The sequence below is a fragment of the Pteropus medius genome, unplaced genomic scaffold (genome assembly GCF_902729225.1).
Source record: "Pteropus medius unplaced genomic scaffold, Ma_sr-lr_union100, whole genome shotgun sequence".
NCBI classification, from domain to species: domain Eukaryota; kingdom Metazoa; phylum Chordata; class Mammalia; order Chiroptera; family Pteropodidae; genus Pteropus; species Pteropus medius.
Genome location: NW_024345481.1, coordinates 2,697,491 through 2,715,840, shown reverse-complemented (window position 1 = coordinate 2,715,840; position 18,350 = coordinate 2,697,491). Strand labels below are relative to the sequence as shown.

The 18,350-nt window shown below is 42.1% G+C and overlaps 1 protein-coding gene across 1 annotated transcript in view; it reads right to left on the bottom strand.

Annotated features, from left to right (window-relative positions):
• ARID1B (AT-rich interaction domain 1B) overlaps nucleotides 1-1,486 on the bottom strand; it is a 380,804-nt gene extending 379,318 nt beyond the window's left edge. Inside the window, 1 exon segment of the mRNA XM_039873871.1 lies at nucleotides 1-1,486. Coding sequence (XP_039729805.1) covers nucleotides 1-1,134 — 1,134 coding nt within the window. The 5' untranslated portion in view covers nucleotides 1,135-1,486.
• Between the last annotated feature and the right edge of the window lie 16,864 nt (nucleotides 1,487-18,350).

The following is an 18,350-nucleotide window of genomic DNA, read 5'->3' as shown; positions in this document are numbered from 1 at the left end:
TCCTCCTCCGCCGCCGCCGCCTCCTCCTCCTCCGCCGCCGCCGCCGCCCGCCGCGCCGCGCCAGGGCCGGCTGTAGCCCGGATAATGGTTGTACTGGCTGTTGGGGTACCCTTCGTGGGAGTTCTGCAGGGGGTCCATGCTGTTGGGGGCTCCGGCGGCGGCGGAGGCGGAGTGCATCATCCCCATCCCGGGGCTTTGTTGTCCGCCATGTTGATCAAAGCAGGGCCCGGCGCGGCCGCCGGGGCCGCCGCTGGCAGGGGCAGCGCCGCCGTAGTAATTATTAAACTCCGCGACGGCCGCCGGGCCGCCGCCGCCCCCGGGCACAGCGACCGGCGGCGGCGGCTGCGCGCCCAGGGCGCCCAGGCCCGGGTGCTCGTAGCGGCCGCCCGCCGGCTCCCCCATCTTGGGCGGCGCGTCGTCCTCGTCGCCCGGCTTGCTCAGCAGAGGCTGGCCCGGGGGGTCGGCCTGGCTGCCCGCGGCACTGTCCTTGGCGCCTCCATGTTGCGGCTGCTCCATGTCGGGACCCGGCTGAGCCGCGCCGCCGCCGAGGCTGCTGCTGTTGGAAATGGGATGTTGCTGCTGCTGCTGCTGCTGGAACTGGTTTAGCTGCTGCTGGAGTGCGTGGTGGTGCTGGAGGTGGTGGGCATGGTGGTGGGTGGTGGCATGGCGGTGGTGGTGGGGCGGCGCGGAGGGGGCTTCGCCAACGGTTTTCAGTTTGTGGTTGGGGAGCAGCCCCGTCTCCATGGCCGAGCCCGGGCCCGACGAGGAGGAAGAGGACGCCGCGGAGGAGGACGAGCACGGCGCGGCGGCGCTTCCACCCTCCTTGAGAGCCGCCTCGGATCCGCCGCTCTTGGCGCTGTGGGTGCTGGCGGCGGCGGCCGCCGCGCTCGCGTTATGGGCCATGTTCAGTTCGTGACGGGGGTGCAAGGGGTGGTGGTGCACACTGTTCAGGCCGCCGCCGTCGCCGCCGCCCCCCAGCATGGGTCCCGGTGTCGCCGCCGCCGCGCCGCGCGCCCCCGCCTCCAGGTCCCGGGCCCCGGGCGCCGGCCGCGGCCCGGGGGGCGCCCGCCGCTCGCCGCTGCCTGCCCGCGCCCGCGCCGCCGCCGCCGCCGCCGCTGCTGCCCGCGCGGCCATGATCGCCGCGGCGTGGCGAGGCCGGCGGGGGGCGGGGGGAGACAATAAAACCCACTTTTTAGTCCGCGGCCCCTCCTGTGCGCATCCACGCGCCCCGACGGGGATCGAGCGAGCCCCCTCCCCCTCCGCAGGCCCCGCCGGAGCCGAACCGGGAGTCACGCCTTACGCTCTGGGCCTGCTCCCGCTGTGTGATTTCATGGTGAAAGTTTTGAGTTCAGGTTTAAATGAAACTTTTCTCTTTTCCTCTCTAACCCGGATATGGGTAAATACACGACCGGCTGAGCCTATCGGGCCCAGCATGGCATGAGGGAGCCGAGCGAGCCCGAGCAACTATTATCCACTTCTCTCTGATTACTCGTGTGCACTCGCAAAACGCGGACTGGACTCGGCGGCCCGCCGCCGCCGCCGCCCGCCGGGCCCTGCGCCCGCCCGCCCGCCCGGGCGCAGCCTCGCGGGCACCCGGCGGGCCCCGGGCCCGGGGACCCGGGCCGGCGCGGCAGCCGCCCGGAGCGCGGCGGCGTGGGGCGGCCGGAGGCTGCACTTGCCCCCCGTGCCGCCGTCTCCTTGCCAACCGGGCGTTCGCGTGTTTGTTTTCACGTCTAAAAGGGACGATACAAAGGTGGAAAACGAGTCTGACGAGCAGACAAAAGAGGGAGAGGGGCTGGGGAACAAAGTTGTCTGTTGGCCTCAAAGGTTCCGAGGAGCCGACGAAGAAAGAAAATATTTGGGCAGTCGGAGCAAAAGCGCTGCCTCTCTCAGGAGTTATGTAATTTCTCAGAATGTTAGCCTCTCTCTGCCTTGATTTCGGGCCATCGCGTAATTCCCACAACTTCTTCAAACTGCAAAATTAGGAGCGTTTAAGTGAAGGTTACCGCATCCGAGGATCTGCTGTGCCCTGTACACAGCAGGTACTCGATAAATGCTGATAACTGACCGAAACTGACCCTACGATAATGTTGGTATACCTATACTTTAAGGCACCAGACATACGTATGTAGGCTTCTCAATGAAAACTCAAAGTATTCCCAAGGGAGCGTCTTTCTTACAGTGCACTTGTCCTCTTTCTAAAAGGATAGTCTTCAAGTGTGAAGAATGGTGTGTTGTGGTCCAAACAACTTGCTCATGGAAATTCAACTGTCGGTGCCATAAATAGGGACAGCTAAGGTTTATCTCATATCTTCGTAAATCTGTATGATGCCTTTCACCATATTTCAGAGGTTAATGTGCACAGTTAACCCTCTTGATATGAGTTCGTTTCTAATTTGAAACAAAACTAAAAGACATGCTATATTTAATAAACATTAGATCAATGATGATACAAATCAGCTATCTAATCCTAGCACAGAAATGTTTCTTACTTTGTTCTTTAAAAAATACTATCGTTTTTATGACTTTACAGTGTTTTGAGTGTTTTTATTATTGTTAATTTATCACCTAGTAACACCTTGAATAGCACCAATAGCGGGACTTCTGAACCTAAGCAATGGCTCAGTTGTACTAGTGTGGACTCAGTTTTCATGGAGAGAAAACATTTGAAACCAGAGCTTTCAAGAGGTCACACTAGCTGAAATAATACACGATTTTGGTAGAATATAGTTTTCTAAAATGACTTCATTCTTCAGCTTTTCATAAAGACTATTTTGTTTTATTTCAAGTAGAGGGGTTATTTTTTGTTTGCTCGACCAAGTGTAAATATGTTACATGACTAAATAGAAAAGAATAGATGGGAAAAACAGGTGACTGAGGGGGGAGGGGAATCAGATGCACACCCAAGGGTCATTACAGAGTGTAGAAACAACAAATTGCATTTCTATGCAAACAACTGGAAAATAGGGTTATATCATCCTGCATAAGAGAGAGTAACAACTAAAAGGTGAATTTATGCCAAATCATTCATCAGTTTTTTGCCAAGAGAATACTACATCTTTGTTAGTGAGCCTTTTTTTGACATTTTTCTTCTGGGTTTTCTCCTTTTATATATTCAAATACAGTACATACTAATTACACATTATACCACATAACTTGAATGTTTAGTTTTTTCATATGCAAATATAAATATATGTCTATTTTGTGTATGTGGGTATATACATATATTCTGAAATCACATATTTATACTTTTAAACATAGCCAAACCAAATATATACATACAATCATAAAAGTGCATTTTTTCAAGTTGATAAAATATATTCAAGTCAATTCATACAAGTGTAGCCATATGCTTATTTTTAACAACAAATTTAAAAGCGAAAATGAGTCACCAAGTTCAGTTTTGACCCATTTCTTAAAAATACTATTTCATATAGAAAAATTATGAACCTATAAAAAGTATAGATATACAAGTCAAAATGTCTTTGAATTCCATTTGCTTCAGCAAGTCATCTCAAAGATTGGGAACCAAGAGGCTCTGAAATAGAGGCCCCCAGCACAATGAAATCAGTCTGCTCTAAAAGGAGACACATGCCAGTTTCTCCTCCCCAGTGGCAGATGCCACACCCTGAAGCAGACAGAAGGCACTGCAGTCTGTAAGAGAAGCACAACACAAAGCCGGCAGGACTGGGTTTTGTATTTTAAACCACAGAGACTGCTGAAATACCTTTTAAAAAGCATCTTGCTGAAGATAAGTGGTGGGCTCTTATTTATTCAACTTACACTTTTCAAACACATCCTCCCAGGAAAACAAAATTAAAGCCTCTCCTAGTTTCATTTTAAAAATCCAGGACTTAATAAACAAAACTGCAATTGTCAGGGGGTCTGTCAGAAAGTGATGAGATAGGTTCACATTTCACAAAAGCACAGTTTGAACTATGGGTTATAATTTCTACTGTCACTTGCCTCAGTTACCCTACATGGCAATTCAACATTATTGTTTTTCTTTTTTTTGATTTAAAAAAAAATAGTAGAAATCACCATGTTCATTTTTCCTAATTCTTTATTTTTAGTCCTCTTGCCTAAATTTCAAACCATGATGACAACTCTAATGAGTCGCTCCAGCCACAAAGCAGCCCTGGAGGTGAGGGGCGGGGAAGCTGCGGAGTGGCCACGCTGCGCCTACAGCTGACCTCCCACCCACACGTTGCCCCACGCCCTCGTGTTTAGCCAGAGGATTATCCATTATTTTGTTAAACATTCCTTTTTGGCTACAGAAAGAGTTTAATGGGGTTTTTTTTTTTAACTATATGAAAAATTAATATTCAAATACTGTTCCTTTTCAAAAGTTTTAAGGCCCTGAATAAAGGGACTGTCTGACTTGCCCACTGAAAGAGGATTTAGCCAGATGGTAGTTTAAGACGCCACAGTTCTGTTCTTTGCCTCATCAGAGCCCATCACACTGTTTGCTTTCAGATTAGTCCCCCTTTTCTGTTCTGGTTATTTATTCGATAACTGAAACTATCACGATTCACTACCCATCATATTTCTCAGTATTCTTTACATAATTTGGAAGCAATTTAGAATAAAGCCCTGTCAAGGTTTTACAAATAAGAACTATTAAAGAATAAGGCTTTGGATACTTGCTTTCCTTTTAGATTTATGAGAAATGCGATGAATGGAGCTAATGGGATTTCCCTACTGATCTTGGTCAGGGACTTTAAAAAGCACTAAACAATTGTCCTTTTCACTTCTCTGATTTAGATGTTAGCAGTGAATAACTAAGTGCAAGATATGGGATACAGCACTTGATTTGAAACAACTGCAAATTAACAGTGGCCTATAGGCGTAAGATGCAAAACAATTAGGGTTTGAAAAAAAATCTAGGCAAAAATAATTTAAATAAGTTAGGGACTCTGACCATCATTAGCATTGTTATACTTAGTAAAAATATTATAGTGGGAATAATAAACCTGGATGAGGGAAAACACTTATTCATTCAAAAAAACTTATCGAGAATTTACTTTATGACATGCCCTGGGAATTAAATAACTATTACCTTGGTCCTGTCCTCAGTAGGAGAGATAAACAATTACCCTGAAACATCATGGAGGACTTGGCCAGTTAAGAAGCAGCCTCAGACTTCCCCTCTCAACAGCTTTCCTGCGGCTGTGCCTTGTTGGCTGCCATCGGCGGGCACCTTGCCCTAATCCTCGACCTCGAATGGCTTTACTTGACAATGGGAACCCACCACTGCTGGAGCCGGACTTCAAGACCTTAAATCAAATTTAATGTTAAACTACTACAATTTCTCTCCAAAGTCCCTAGAAACAAAATAACACCAGCAAAATAAATGAAACACCTTATTACATTTTTAGAACATTGTACTTTTTATCTTACACTAGACTGTCCACATTTTGAATGATGTGTAATAATTACTTTTTGTTACAGCCCAGTTTAGAAATTTTTTGTTACTTTTAGACAAAATGTGTGTTCAATGGCATTTCTTTCATTTTTATTCTCAGTATCGTCCTCATTCGTTTTGCCATCATCAAAATCACTTATCGAGGACCTATTAGTATAGTTCAATATTCTCTCCTATAATTATATCATGTCATACATATAATCTATTCAGTTTCTATCACTGATAACCAGCTGCTTGGATAAAGGCACCTTATAGATAACTCTAGTTCCTCAAAAATGTAAAACTTGGGAAGTAAACATATTTGAGGTTATGAATAATAAGAATACAAAAGGAAGCCATTCGAAGGGCTAGTCACCTCGATTTTCTGGTAAGTTCTCAGTAACTTATCTGAGGGCGTTCTTGGTTTTTTCAGATGTGATTAATTGCTTCATAATAAACGTCTAAAATGAAATTACTTTTCAAGCACAATAAATTCCAAACAATAACTTATGTGAATAAATGTATTAAATTTATGATTTTTATTTCACCCCGCTTATATTCACTTAGTTTGTCTCTAATTAAGAGAATCCATGGGCACCTTTACGGGTAAATTAGTGACAGCTGTCTGATTGTTCTTGGTTATGTGCTTTTTGATTTTAAATATCGTACACAAAATGACAGTACCATTGAAGAATTTGCTAATCAATGTATTCCTCTAAAAATGCCCAAGTTGTTCAACATTTTTTTTTTCTCTCCCTCACTTAAATTTCCACATTGTGACACGTTACTATAGGATGGAAAATTTAGTGGGCCATACCTAGCATCTCTGACCCTCAGATGTCTCCTCTTGAGCCATACTTCTCTCTGTGGTGCTGGTGACCCGTTTTCTCAAGGATCATGTGTGACAGGGTCCCCTTCCAAAGCATAACCCACACAAAGCAGCTGAAGAGGTGGCCTCCCCTTCATCCGTTCTACCCCATGCGAGTCTCTGTGGCCAGCAGTGAGAAATAAAGAGGAACTTGCCATGTTGAGTGTACCTGCTAGCCATTAATCAAATGATCACACTAATAGATGTATCACTGTGCAGCAATAACATGCTCCAAAGGAAAGATACAGTATTCTATGAGGGAGATAAACGGAGAAGTCTGACGCAGGCTAGGGCCAGAGGGAAGTCTTCCCTGAGGAAATGTGGCTGGGGCTAGAAAGTGAGGAGAAGCTCCCCGGGGGAAGATGGGAAAGGGCGACCCAGACTGCAGGAGGCCAGCAGGGCTAAGGGGCAGAGTGGGGCAGGTGGCCGGGCGCGGCTGCGGAGGTAGCGGCCACCATGCTGGGCTGGCAGGCCCAATGCAGTCAGGGCTCTTATTCCGGGAGCAGCACAAAGTAACTGCAGCGTTCAAGCAGGGGGGCTGACATGATGGGATCTGGGCTGTCACAGGACCCCCTGGCTGCTGGGAAGGGAGGTGGAGCCAGAGCAGACAGGAGTTAGAATGGGGACGAGGTCCCAGGAGGCTCCTGCCTTGGTCCGAGGGTGCCTGGCCACCTTCGCTTATCGAGGCTCCTGGTATATTATTATATTGAGAAATAATAAAAGAGGATCATAAAAATTAGTTTATTGTAAAGTTTTTATCTTTAAATGTAATCTAGTCTGCCTCAAAAACACAATGCATGTGTGCTTTTCACAGAATAACTCTAAGATTGACTCACTTTTTAATTCATGGTGCCCGACAGGCTGTGTGGTCTGTTAATAGATCACAAGTTTAAAAACAAATAATACAAGGAACATCTTTGCATCTAGTCATCATATCTTTAGGACTAAATGTATAGTCTTTCTTGGCAACAATAGCAAAGTCTAAATTTGAGACTCTTTGAACATGGCTCTCCTCGTTATCTGTCGTGATGGAGCACAGTCCAAGTGAGAGACAAGAGATGACAGGGTGGACAGGGGCAGGAGGCCCCCAGGGATGGAGATTCACAGAGCCTCCGCCCCTTAAGAATGCTCAAGGCTCCCAGCCAAGGAGATGAGTGGGGGCCAGGGCCTTAACTTGCCACTCACTGAGTCCTGGACACAGGACTGAGTCCCCTGGATGACAGAGTATCTTCTCCTAATTTGCACAAAGCACCGTGCATGCTTGAAGTGGCCCTCTATGGGAGAGACGGCAAGGAGACAACACGGAAGGACTTGCTCATAGCTTAGAGCGGGGCGTGACGAAATGGGAGGATCAAGGCCCTACCTCTCACTTCACTGTCCTTCCCACCTCCTCCTGGCTCGAACCAATGGATCAAGGAGCTGGAAACTCCAGCTTTTGTCCCCACCATCCTGTGCCCTCGACCCTGTCCATCTATCCTATCTGGTTTTCTCTACCCGGCTGCCCCACCCCCACCCCCCACTCTAATAAGCAAACTCTGCTCATAATAGAATCTTAGACCCAACGACAGCTTAGGTATTTTAAGAAGCTGAGGGCAACTCCTCAGATCCCTACAGTGTGAATATTGTGTGGCCTGAGAGCCTTCTCTCTTACCTAGGAATTTGGGAGATGGAGATGTTCCATGGAAAACTCTTCGAAACAAATGAACCCAATGAGTCAAGACCACCAACTCGTGAGTTTCAACTAGCTCCCTTCCCCAGGCCTCCTGTTTGCACAGCACCAAGGGTGTCCTGCTTGTCGCTGATCTAAAGGACACCTCTGTCCAATGCGGCTGCCCCGCTCCTTCTCGTTCACCACAATGTGGAGCTATCATCTGCAGTCCTTGAAAAGGGGCACAGGAAGAAAGCAGAAGCCTAGGTTAGGAAATTCCTGGGCCTGGGCAGTGTCCTTGTTTGGCGTCATGACTTGGCTTTTGGCTACTTTTCCACAGGTGCAAACCTTAGGGCAAACCACCTGGCATGTCTGGAAAAGGAGAGGCACGCCCCTGGCAGTCGATGCTCCCAGTGTTCTGAGCACCTCGAGGGCCCCGCCTTCTCACTCAGATCCCTATTCGGGGATAGGCCTTAGACTAGAAAAGGGTAAAACTCAGGCAGAAGTAGTTGCATTTAATCAATAAACCAAGCCACATGGAAGCCACTTTGATTTTATAACTATTATGACTGAACATTTATTGTTTATCCTGTGCCCAGCATTTTGGCAGAGAAACAATTTGCCTAACCCAACATCTGTTCTCCTCACCTTTAGTAACAGAAACCCCAAGTTTTAACTGGGCACATGACCACCTGTAAGAAGAAAAAGTCTACATTTCCTGGATCCCTCAGAGGTAGGTGTGCATGTGTTTAAGGGGAGCTGCGGTGCTGGCTGCATTACTATCTGGACTTAGTTTGTGAGAGAGAAAAATAAACTTCTGTGTAAGCTCCTGGGTTTTTGTTTTTGTTTTTGTTGTCCTTTTTCGCTTTATTTTGTTTTGGGATTTTTTTTTTTTCTCTTTTTCGAGTAGGAAACAAAATCTAAACCTGATATGGTACATTATGGTTTTTCATATAATTCTCACAACTCTGAGATTTCTGTAAACCTCTCAAGTCTTGATTATTTTTCCCATATAAAACACAGAAAAATAATAGCACCTACGTCACTGGGCTTCTGAGGATTAAATGAAACAATCTCAGCAAAGTTCTTAGCACAGTGTCAGGCACAAGGGAAGTGACTGATACAATTCTTTATTTTATTGAAGACCTTACATCTCTCTGGCTGGATTATGGATTCCTTAAGGATAAAGTCCCTATCTTCTACTTCTGTTATATCTTTCGTAATGCTCAGAACAATACTGGACACACACGGTGTGGGCTTTTAGTGCTTAATCGTCAAGAGAACTTTGAGGCTGAACACAAAAGTGCAAGTAAAATTATTTAGGTGCATTTTCAAATGAATTGTTTCTTTCAATGCAGGTAAGTGATGTAGCTTAAGCTACAGTTGCTTTTTATGTGGCTACTTGTTTAAATAAAGAGAGAATTCCTGACTTCTTTTTTTATTGACTTCAAAGTTATAGGAAATTCTTCTTAAAAGGTCAGTTCTACCTATTATGGTAACATACATTCTGAGGCACACAGAGGGTTACTCCCCTCAGAAGCTGTCTGATTTCCCATCTTCTTCTCTAGGTAAGACTTCACTCCTCTTGTTGGCTAAAGGAACATCATGTGGTCATGAGATTTGTAACTGAAGAGAGTTGAAGAGTTGCTTTGAACGTGTTTAATGCTAGAGCACGTCGCAGTAAGGTTTGGTCTGTACGAGTTTGGCATGGTACTTGTTTATAAACAACATGATTATTAGAGCTGATTCTCCGAAATTGGTTTCCCACTGGCCCCAACAGAAACAATGCAAATATTCACCCTTTTCTAAAGCATAGTAAAATCTCCTGTGGTTTTTGAAATCAGACCAAGAACACATGTAGAAAAGCCCATGGATTATTTTAAGTGAACTTATTTTTTTAAATCTCATTAACTTTTCACCATATGCTGTTTATTTTTTATATCTTGCATAGGCTGAAAAATGAAAATAGACTAGGCCACTGTGTTTTATTTGGGGTACATCATTATGGGAATGACATACACAGACTCTGGGAAGTTCAGAGAAAAACAAAGATGACGAAGAAGGCTTTTTAAGATACTTATGAGAAAAGATTTTTAAAGCCTTATACATTCCTTAACTGAGCAACCCAGGAGGCAGGCAGGAAGGCTGCTTGCCACCACATGAAAAGGGTTTTTTTCCCTCCTGTGCTTCCTGGTATGCAGAAGTTGGAGTGACATTCAACGGGCCGTGCGAGTTCTGGCGATTTTAACTTTGCTGTGTAGCAGGATATATGCCCCACTCTAAATATCTATCCTGAATGATTTTCTTTTTTTGGGGCGGGGGGCGAGGGGGGGAGTAAGAATTAAATAAGAGAGTATATGTAAAGCATTTAACATATTGCCTGGGATTAAATAGGTAAATTTTGTGTGTGTTTTAATTTCTAAATAAAATACGTGTCTGCCGTATGATTTTGGGAAAACCAGGTATATTCCACTCAACCCTAACAATTCTCCTGCCACCTAATTAAAATTTCTCCATTAAAGATTTAGAATTTATTCCTTTTTCTAAAGGCTTTGAGCCCTGTCAACATACAAATATGCTTTAACGAGTAATATCGTAAGCTTTTATCAGTCATTTACACCTTATTATGAATATATTTTGGATCCATTCCTGAAGGCCTACTTGGATGCAGAAGATGACGTGAAGCCACAGACTGCAGTGAAGAGGGTGGCTGCGATGCAGGGACAAGCTCTGTTTACTGCACAATACCCCCTCACAAACAGCCCTGCATATTAACGTATGAAAGTATGAAAAAGAAAACATATCTAAAGATTGAAGATGTTTTTCTTTCTATCCTAACAGTTCAGGTTTGTAGATCCTCAACCCATTCCCAGGATTTATCATGGCTGTGGTTGGCCCGTGGTAGATCAAGCTAGGCACTGACTCAGGAGAGGGGAAGTAAGGAGATGCAGTCTGGGGGTGCTTTTCCAGGCCAAGTTCATCCCACGATCTTGTGGCTAGATAGGACAGTGGATGACATAGAGCACGTTTACTTCGAAGGTGATAATAAAACACAGAATCCTCTACACAACAGATGAATGCTGGTACTAAGATGGGAAGGAAGGGAGAAATCAAGGGGGCTGCTGGCCTCCAGGACTCCCGCCCTGCTCCTGGGGCCGTGTGGGCCCCTTCGGATTCAATGACAAGGACATGCGGGTACATGGAGTTGAGAATTTGCCTCATTCAGGGTAGGTGCAGTGGAGAAGAGGACAAAGAAGAAAGAACGTGGAAGAGAAAAAGAAGGAGAGGGAGGGATGAGAGAAGAATAATAAAGACTTCTCGAGACAGATACACTGTTACTAGAAACATCACTGGTCTGAAAAAAAAATGTTGCAAATTGTAATTGATCCTTTGACATATTTATCATTAACTAGGCTAGACCATCTTACTAATGCGAGAGAATTCATGGAAGTCGTAAAAATTTTAGGTTCAAGGTTAAAACTTTAGAATAACCTTTCTTGCTGACCTGCCATGGATAAAGTGCCTGGACAGTTGATCTACCTGCCTCGTTTTATTTCATAATCCCTGCCATATTCTGATCTCTCACCTCACCTGACCACGGGATAAGTTCCATCTATGGTTTCTAATGAACTTTTTCTTCTTGAAAGACCCTCTTGTCTTTTCTTGGCTCTCCTCTGCTTCAATCTTTAGGAAGTACCTAGATTGAAATTTGAAACACAGTGTTCTGTGATTTCGATTCTACTGCTTATGAGAGCTGGGGTGGGAGGTCTATTTAGATCAGCTAAGGTCTTCTAAAAGCCTAGAAAGAATGAAAAGACTGAGGGGTGTAGGTGGGATAGGAGTTTCAAAAACATGACAGAGTCTTTGACCTGAAAGAAGCTCACACCAGCAGAGACTTCAACTTCCTTAACCTCAAAAGGAGGCAAATGAACCAGCTGGGAGTTACTCTGATGGCTCTTTATTTTTCCCTTCCTCTGACTTCCCTGAGACCATAATAGCCCGAAGTTTCCTCTGTGTTTTCTCTTTTCCTTCACCAGTTTCTTTTCCTCATAGTCATCAGTCCCCCAACCCTGAGGTGCTTCCACTCCTTTTCTTTCAGGGCTCCCTTCTCTGTGGCCAGCCAGCTCACCACGGTGAGCCTGGGGACAGTGCTGCTCTGGTCAAGATGGAGGAGTCCTCTCTGCCCTGGAACACCTTGCCTGTTCCTCTCTGTGCCTTCGTGCACGTCACTGCCCTGAACGTCAGCCACTTCCTCTGGTGTCTGACTCACTTCTTGTCTGCTCTGGGATGCCGTCTCTGATGAATACCATTTCTAATTCCCCTGCCCCACCAGGCTCTCTCACATCTTTACCTCGGTTACTTTCTATGCTCTTTCCTACTGCTTGGTCAAGCGACTATCTTTCAAAAATCAGGCCAACAGTCACTCCCTTTATGAAGCTTTCCTGATCATAGTTCCCACATACCTACCTGATAGAGGAGTCACCTCTGAGCTATGAAACCAACTTGCAGGCATCACTATTTTAGCCCGTATTATATTTATGAATGTTTATGTCTCTACCCCTAGTCTGAGTGCTCCGGGAGGGCACCCCCATTTTTGTATCTACAGGGCTTAACGCAAGACCTAGTCCTCCATTAGCGTTTGTTGAATGAATGAATGAATGAATGACCTCTGAAACCAGTTGGAGTGATAATAAGGAAATGCCCCCTTCTCCGGAGCGTGGTTCTAACGTGACTGAAATAGTTGAGCTCCTCAGACACTTCCTGATCAACCCCAAGTCCCTATGCATGAGGATGTATCCTTAGTGATCAATCCATTATTCTAAGGAAACTGAGCCAAATCCTCACATGAGGACGTGGTCGGTGAGTTCAGATCACCTGTTAGAACCATATTATTGCAAGACGAGTGCCAGACACTGCTTACCTGAAGGCACTTGGTGCCTTGTGGTGGCTGGTGCAGGAATCCAAAAGTGAGACAACCGCCCTCCTACAAGCGCCTCAACATTCTGCTCTGGGAGCTGAGGACATCCAATAAATAGCATGATCTCCTCGGGGGCCCTACTTCACAAAGGGGGAATTCTGCCTTGGGACACTGTGAAAGCAAAGTCGTCCAGTCTGCATAACAAGGGCCAAAGACCTAGAAACAGCTATAGTGATGCTTCAGTAACTTTCAGCTACCACAGTCGGGGAAGATGTCTGGAACGACGTGGGCAAAACGGAATTTTTGTGGAGAGGAGCATACACTTTTAACTAGCATGAAAAAAGACTTCATGACCACTACAGACATGATTTTTTAAAAAGTGCTATAACTAAAATATACTATTGTAAAATCTCACTATAATTCCAAAGAGTTCGTGATTATTAAAATTATTATATTCGATATTTCTTTGTATTACAATAAAATATATTAGCATGATTGATCTAAAACTAGGCTAAGGATAGCTGAGTTGAGATGTAGTTTTCCAGATACTTTGATTTCGCTTCTAATTTTTTAAAATTCAAGTATAAGATGTTAGCTATTATGTGATATGCAGACGTGGCATTGTATTATTTTGTCAGGATCTGATTTAATTTCTGTGTTTTAGAAAGTTTTAAGTAAGTTTTGCAGAAACATATATATAGTGTTCATTTGGCTCCTGGCAAGACTTCCTGTGTATACCTTTCCATAATGGTTTTGACTTTTGAATTATAAATATATGTTCAAAAATGAATAAAACTAAAACTGAAAAATGTCCATTTGTCTTCTCCAGCAGGTATAGATCCCTCTGGCTCAAGGTCCAGACATCAGCTAATTGGGGTGGAGTGGAGTGCCATATAGATTTTAAAAGCTATGGCCAGCTGCTTTAGACTGGACATCCATTCCCTTTTGCTGCTGGTTTTCCAGGTCTATGCTGTGCCTTGCAGCTGAGATCAGACTTCATTCTGCCCACCAATTTTGTTAACCACATCCTGTCTTCTTTCCTGGGATTTGGTCCCAGCCATTGAATCCTGCCTGTTACTCTGTCCTTCTGGGCCAGGGGCTCTGCTTTGTTCCTACTACTACGGCAGTTTAATCCTTTCACCCTCTCCTAGCATTAGAGTCTGGTCCCTCAACTCTTGGCTCATTGCTGTGGCCTTGGTAACCAGCTGATAATGTTATTTGATGCTGCCTGCCTGCCTGCCTGGATCACAGGTACTAGAGTAACTGTAAGAACAGTGGCAGCCAGCGGTAAACGAGTGCTTGCTGTATGGACGGCATGGTGCAAAGGGCTCTGCATGCCTCATCTCATTTGATCTTCATGGAGAGCCTATGAGGTAGGTATATGGATAGGATCCTGAAAAATTATAAAGTAAAATGACTTGCTTAAACTCATGCAACCAGTAAATAGAGAATGTGGGATTGGACACGGGTATGTCTGATTCTAAACTGGGCAAGGGGGTGGGGTCTCCAGCTACTCCACATTTTAGGGAAGTCCTGTGGCCAGTGGCCACACTCTCCAGATCCAAGGTGAAGCCTGAACTGCTGCGCCTCTCCCCATTTCGCGGACTGAGTTGGGTTCTGTAGTTTTTGCCCAACTCAATCAATAGGTCAAATTCCAAGGTCAAACACTGCCAAGTTATTCTTGTCTACTGTAGTTACCCTTTCATGCATACTCAAAACACACATAGGAACCACTTTCTTACCTCTCCTAGCTCAGGGCTACCAATAATTTGGAATGGGAAATGCTAGATTTATAAAGAAATATATTTATATGTGGCAAAACTTTATTAGGTTTTATCCTTCCCTCCTTCATTCTCTCCCATCCTTCCTTTTTTTTCTACCTTTTTTTTTTCCTTTCCTTCTATAAGAAAAACTAAAAATTCTCTTAAGATCTTAGGAAAGCTGTAACATCTAGAAAAGAGATGTTTATATTCCAATTAAAGTCCACTATGAGAAACTGTCTTACACACTTTTTTTATACTGGCTCATTCTGTTGTTCTATACAGAATTCGTTTTAATAAAATTTATTGTAAAGGCTTTCTGAAGGAAGCAGGGATCATGGGGGAAATGTTCAGATAATATACTGGGTGATGTACTGACATAGTATTTGTGGGGAATATTTTCTGTTTTCCTTCCACTATAGAATTAGATTTTTTAAAACCTCCAAATTTAAAATTTTTCATACATACATATTGGCAAACCATTTAGAGAAAAACATTATTTGAGCCTCAGTAATTTAGAACTAATGATCATTTGAATAGGGACCAGGCTTAAGTAAATGTATTCATTGAAAGAGTAAAAGAGAATTAAAAATCATTAGGCACAGACTCTCCCCCCACTGGCCCAATAGTCTCCGTCGAACACATGGACACACTCTCCCACCCACAAGACACAGCCTACACCCCCAGATAGACCCAGAAACGAACAAATATCATTCGTAAATTAAGACCTTAGACATTTAGAAAGTTATCAGTCCGAAAAACTCAAGGATACTTGAACTTAACAGTAACTGTAAATACAAGGATTGAGGAGTAGACATGGGAATGGGAAATATTTTTTTATTCAGAAGCATAAAACAACCGATATAGTTGTTTTATTATATCTGTTTATTATGCGACATAGGACCTTTCTTAATTGACATTGGTTGTTCCACTTATTGCATTTACTTGAAGAAATTTTTAAAAGGCATTAAAAATATTCATTCTTTAGACTGACTTGGATTCACTTCTCTCATTTAGCCTGAATCAGTGACATTTCACTGTAATGCATTCTGAAGTCAAATATAAAATAATTTAGAACTTTGTCACCTCTCCCCTGCTTACCACAGACAATTGAGAATAAAATAATTTCTGAACTATTCAGTAATATGATACTCTAATCTAGTTTTCATTAAACTATCTTTTCAAAATTAATATTATAACATTTTCAAATAATAAAGTTATTTTATATTTGTTGTACAAAGTCCAAACAATAAAAGGAAGAATTTAATAGAAAATTAAAATCATCTGTAATCGCACTCAACAAAGAATATTTATTTAAAAGTAGATCTAAATTTGGATATAAATCAAGATTTTTTTCTAGAACTTCTGGTTCCAGAAACATGGGGGAGTGACGTAGGCAGCCTCCTGCAATAAATACATAGATATTTTGGATAAAATAAAATAAAATAAATTACTAACACACAAATATATCGTGTTTTTTAAAGTAGATAATTGAGCCAAGAAAGAGGAAAGGGAAGTCCTCCAGTGGCTAGAGCTATAAGGTTGAGCTAACAGAACCAGCACCTGGAGAATGGGAGTTAGGTATAAACATCACATGGACACAAAAGATGCCTTTGGGTCCACTCAAGATGAATATCTGGAAGAGGATGAATTAAAAAAAAAACTCTCGCTAAGTTGCTTAGTCAATAAAAATGGCACTAAAAAAGAATTCCAGCAAAGAAAAAGAGCAAAGAATTTTGCAATATTCAAGGTTTGAGTATGAAGGAAAAAGAAACTTCTCTTCTGAGAAATTAAAATCCAAAGCCTGGGTGTAGGATCTAATTTTACACTAGCTTTATAGCATAAGAATTCTCAGCAGACACACTAACAAAAAATTGGGGCAAGAAAAAACAAATTTGGTCAAAGTCCATGAAAATTCTGGGACCCTTGCAAAAACCAAATGTAAATCCACACTACAGGGCAAATCCATAATCTAGGGTACACAGGGCTCCCACAAGGAAGACCATCACTGCTTAAGGTAAGCTTACAATAAAATATTAAAAACCATACAAGAAAATGAGGATGAATCAAAGGACTCAATAATCAACAAAATTAGTACCTAAAGAACTATAGATAATTGAATACTCTGAAAGAGATTATAAACATTACTATGTTTAAAATGATTAAAGAGTCAAAAGAATAAAATGAAATAATAATGAAACAAAAGGAAAACATGAGCAGAGAATAAGCAGATTTGAAATAAAATTGAACCAAATTGAACTTCTGGAAATAAAAGATTAATTCACTCAAATTAAAAACTCAATTGATAGTTAAATTATCATATAAAACAGTCAGCTGAAAAACAGGAGTGAATAAATCGTCCATAATGCAGCACAAAGATAACAAGATGAAAATATGAAAGAGAGGTTATGAGACATGGAAGATGGAATGAGAAGTTCCAGATACTTCTAATAGGTATTCCAGAAAGAAAGTTGTAGACATTCAAAGCAATAACGAGGGAAGAAAAATACTGTTAAAATTCACATAGTATATAGTTGGCTTATGTAGAAAACCCAAAATTATCCAAAGAGAAATTAACAAGATAGATGCAAATCAATATACATTTTTCTGGAAATTTGTACGTTTTCTTCTGAATTTTCAATCTTGTTAGCATAAAGTTAGTGAAAATCATTTATCTTTTTAATCTCTTTGCATCTGAATTTATGAAACCTTTATCAATTTAATGTTTATTTGTGCCTTTTCTCTTTTCCTCAACTAATTTGATCAGTTTACCTATTTTTTTACTTTTCAAAGAACAAAATTTTGCATTCCTTAAACCTCTATTATTTAACATGATTTCTATTTAATAGATCTATTGTTTATATGATGGTTATTTAATTAGTTTCTACTCTTTATAGTGTTTTTTATTCTATTTCCTTTGTGGATTTTTTTGTTATTCTTTTACTTTCAAATTTGGAAACATAGCTATTTAATTTTCAGTCTTCAGTATTAAGGCTATAAATATCTCTCAGAATACCATTTTCATGCACTCCACAATATATCTTTTATATAACAAGTGAGATGGGAGATCAGAACATATACATATAAAAACAAATACTGATAAGATGCATAAGATAATTAGAACCCTTTCAATGCATCATATACAAAAATCAACTCTAGTGAATTAATGAGCCATATGTGAAATACAAAACTATAAAAATTTTAGAAGTCAATATGGGATAATACTTTTATGATATCAAAATATCTAAACCTTTTCTTAAACAAGAAATAAAAATTAAAAAGCACAGAGAAAAACACTGACAACTTTGGCTATATTAAAATTAACAATGTCCATTCATCAAAAGACACCATAATTGGAATGAAATGACCAGCTACAGGCTAGGAAAATATATTTGCTAAATATATAAGTGTCAAGAGATTAGTATCCTGCATATGTAAGAAATTTTTACAAATCAATAAGAAAAAGGCAAATCAATTTAAAAAAAGGAGGGGGATCAAAAGAATTACACAAGCATTTTATGGAAAAGAAAACATAAATGGTCAATAAATATTAAAAATGTCACTCAGTCTGATTACCAATCACAAAAATAAAAATTAAATCTACTATGACTTAGCATTACATATCCACAAAACTGGCATATATTAACGTCTGAAACTATCATGCATTGACAGGGTTGTGGAGCAAGGCAATCTCCCATAGAGTACTGAACGTAATATAAATTAGAACAATCACTTTGGAAACCAATTTTGCT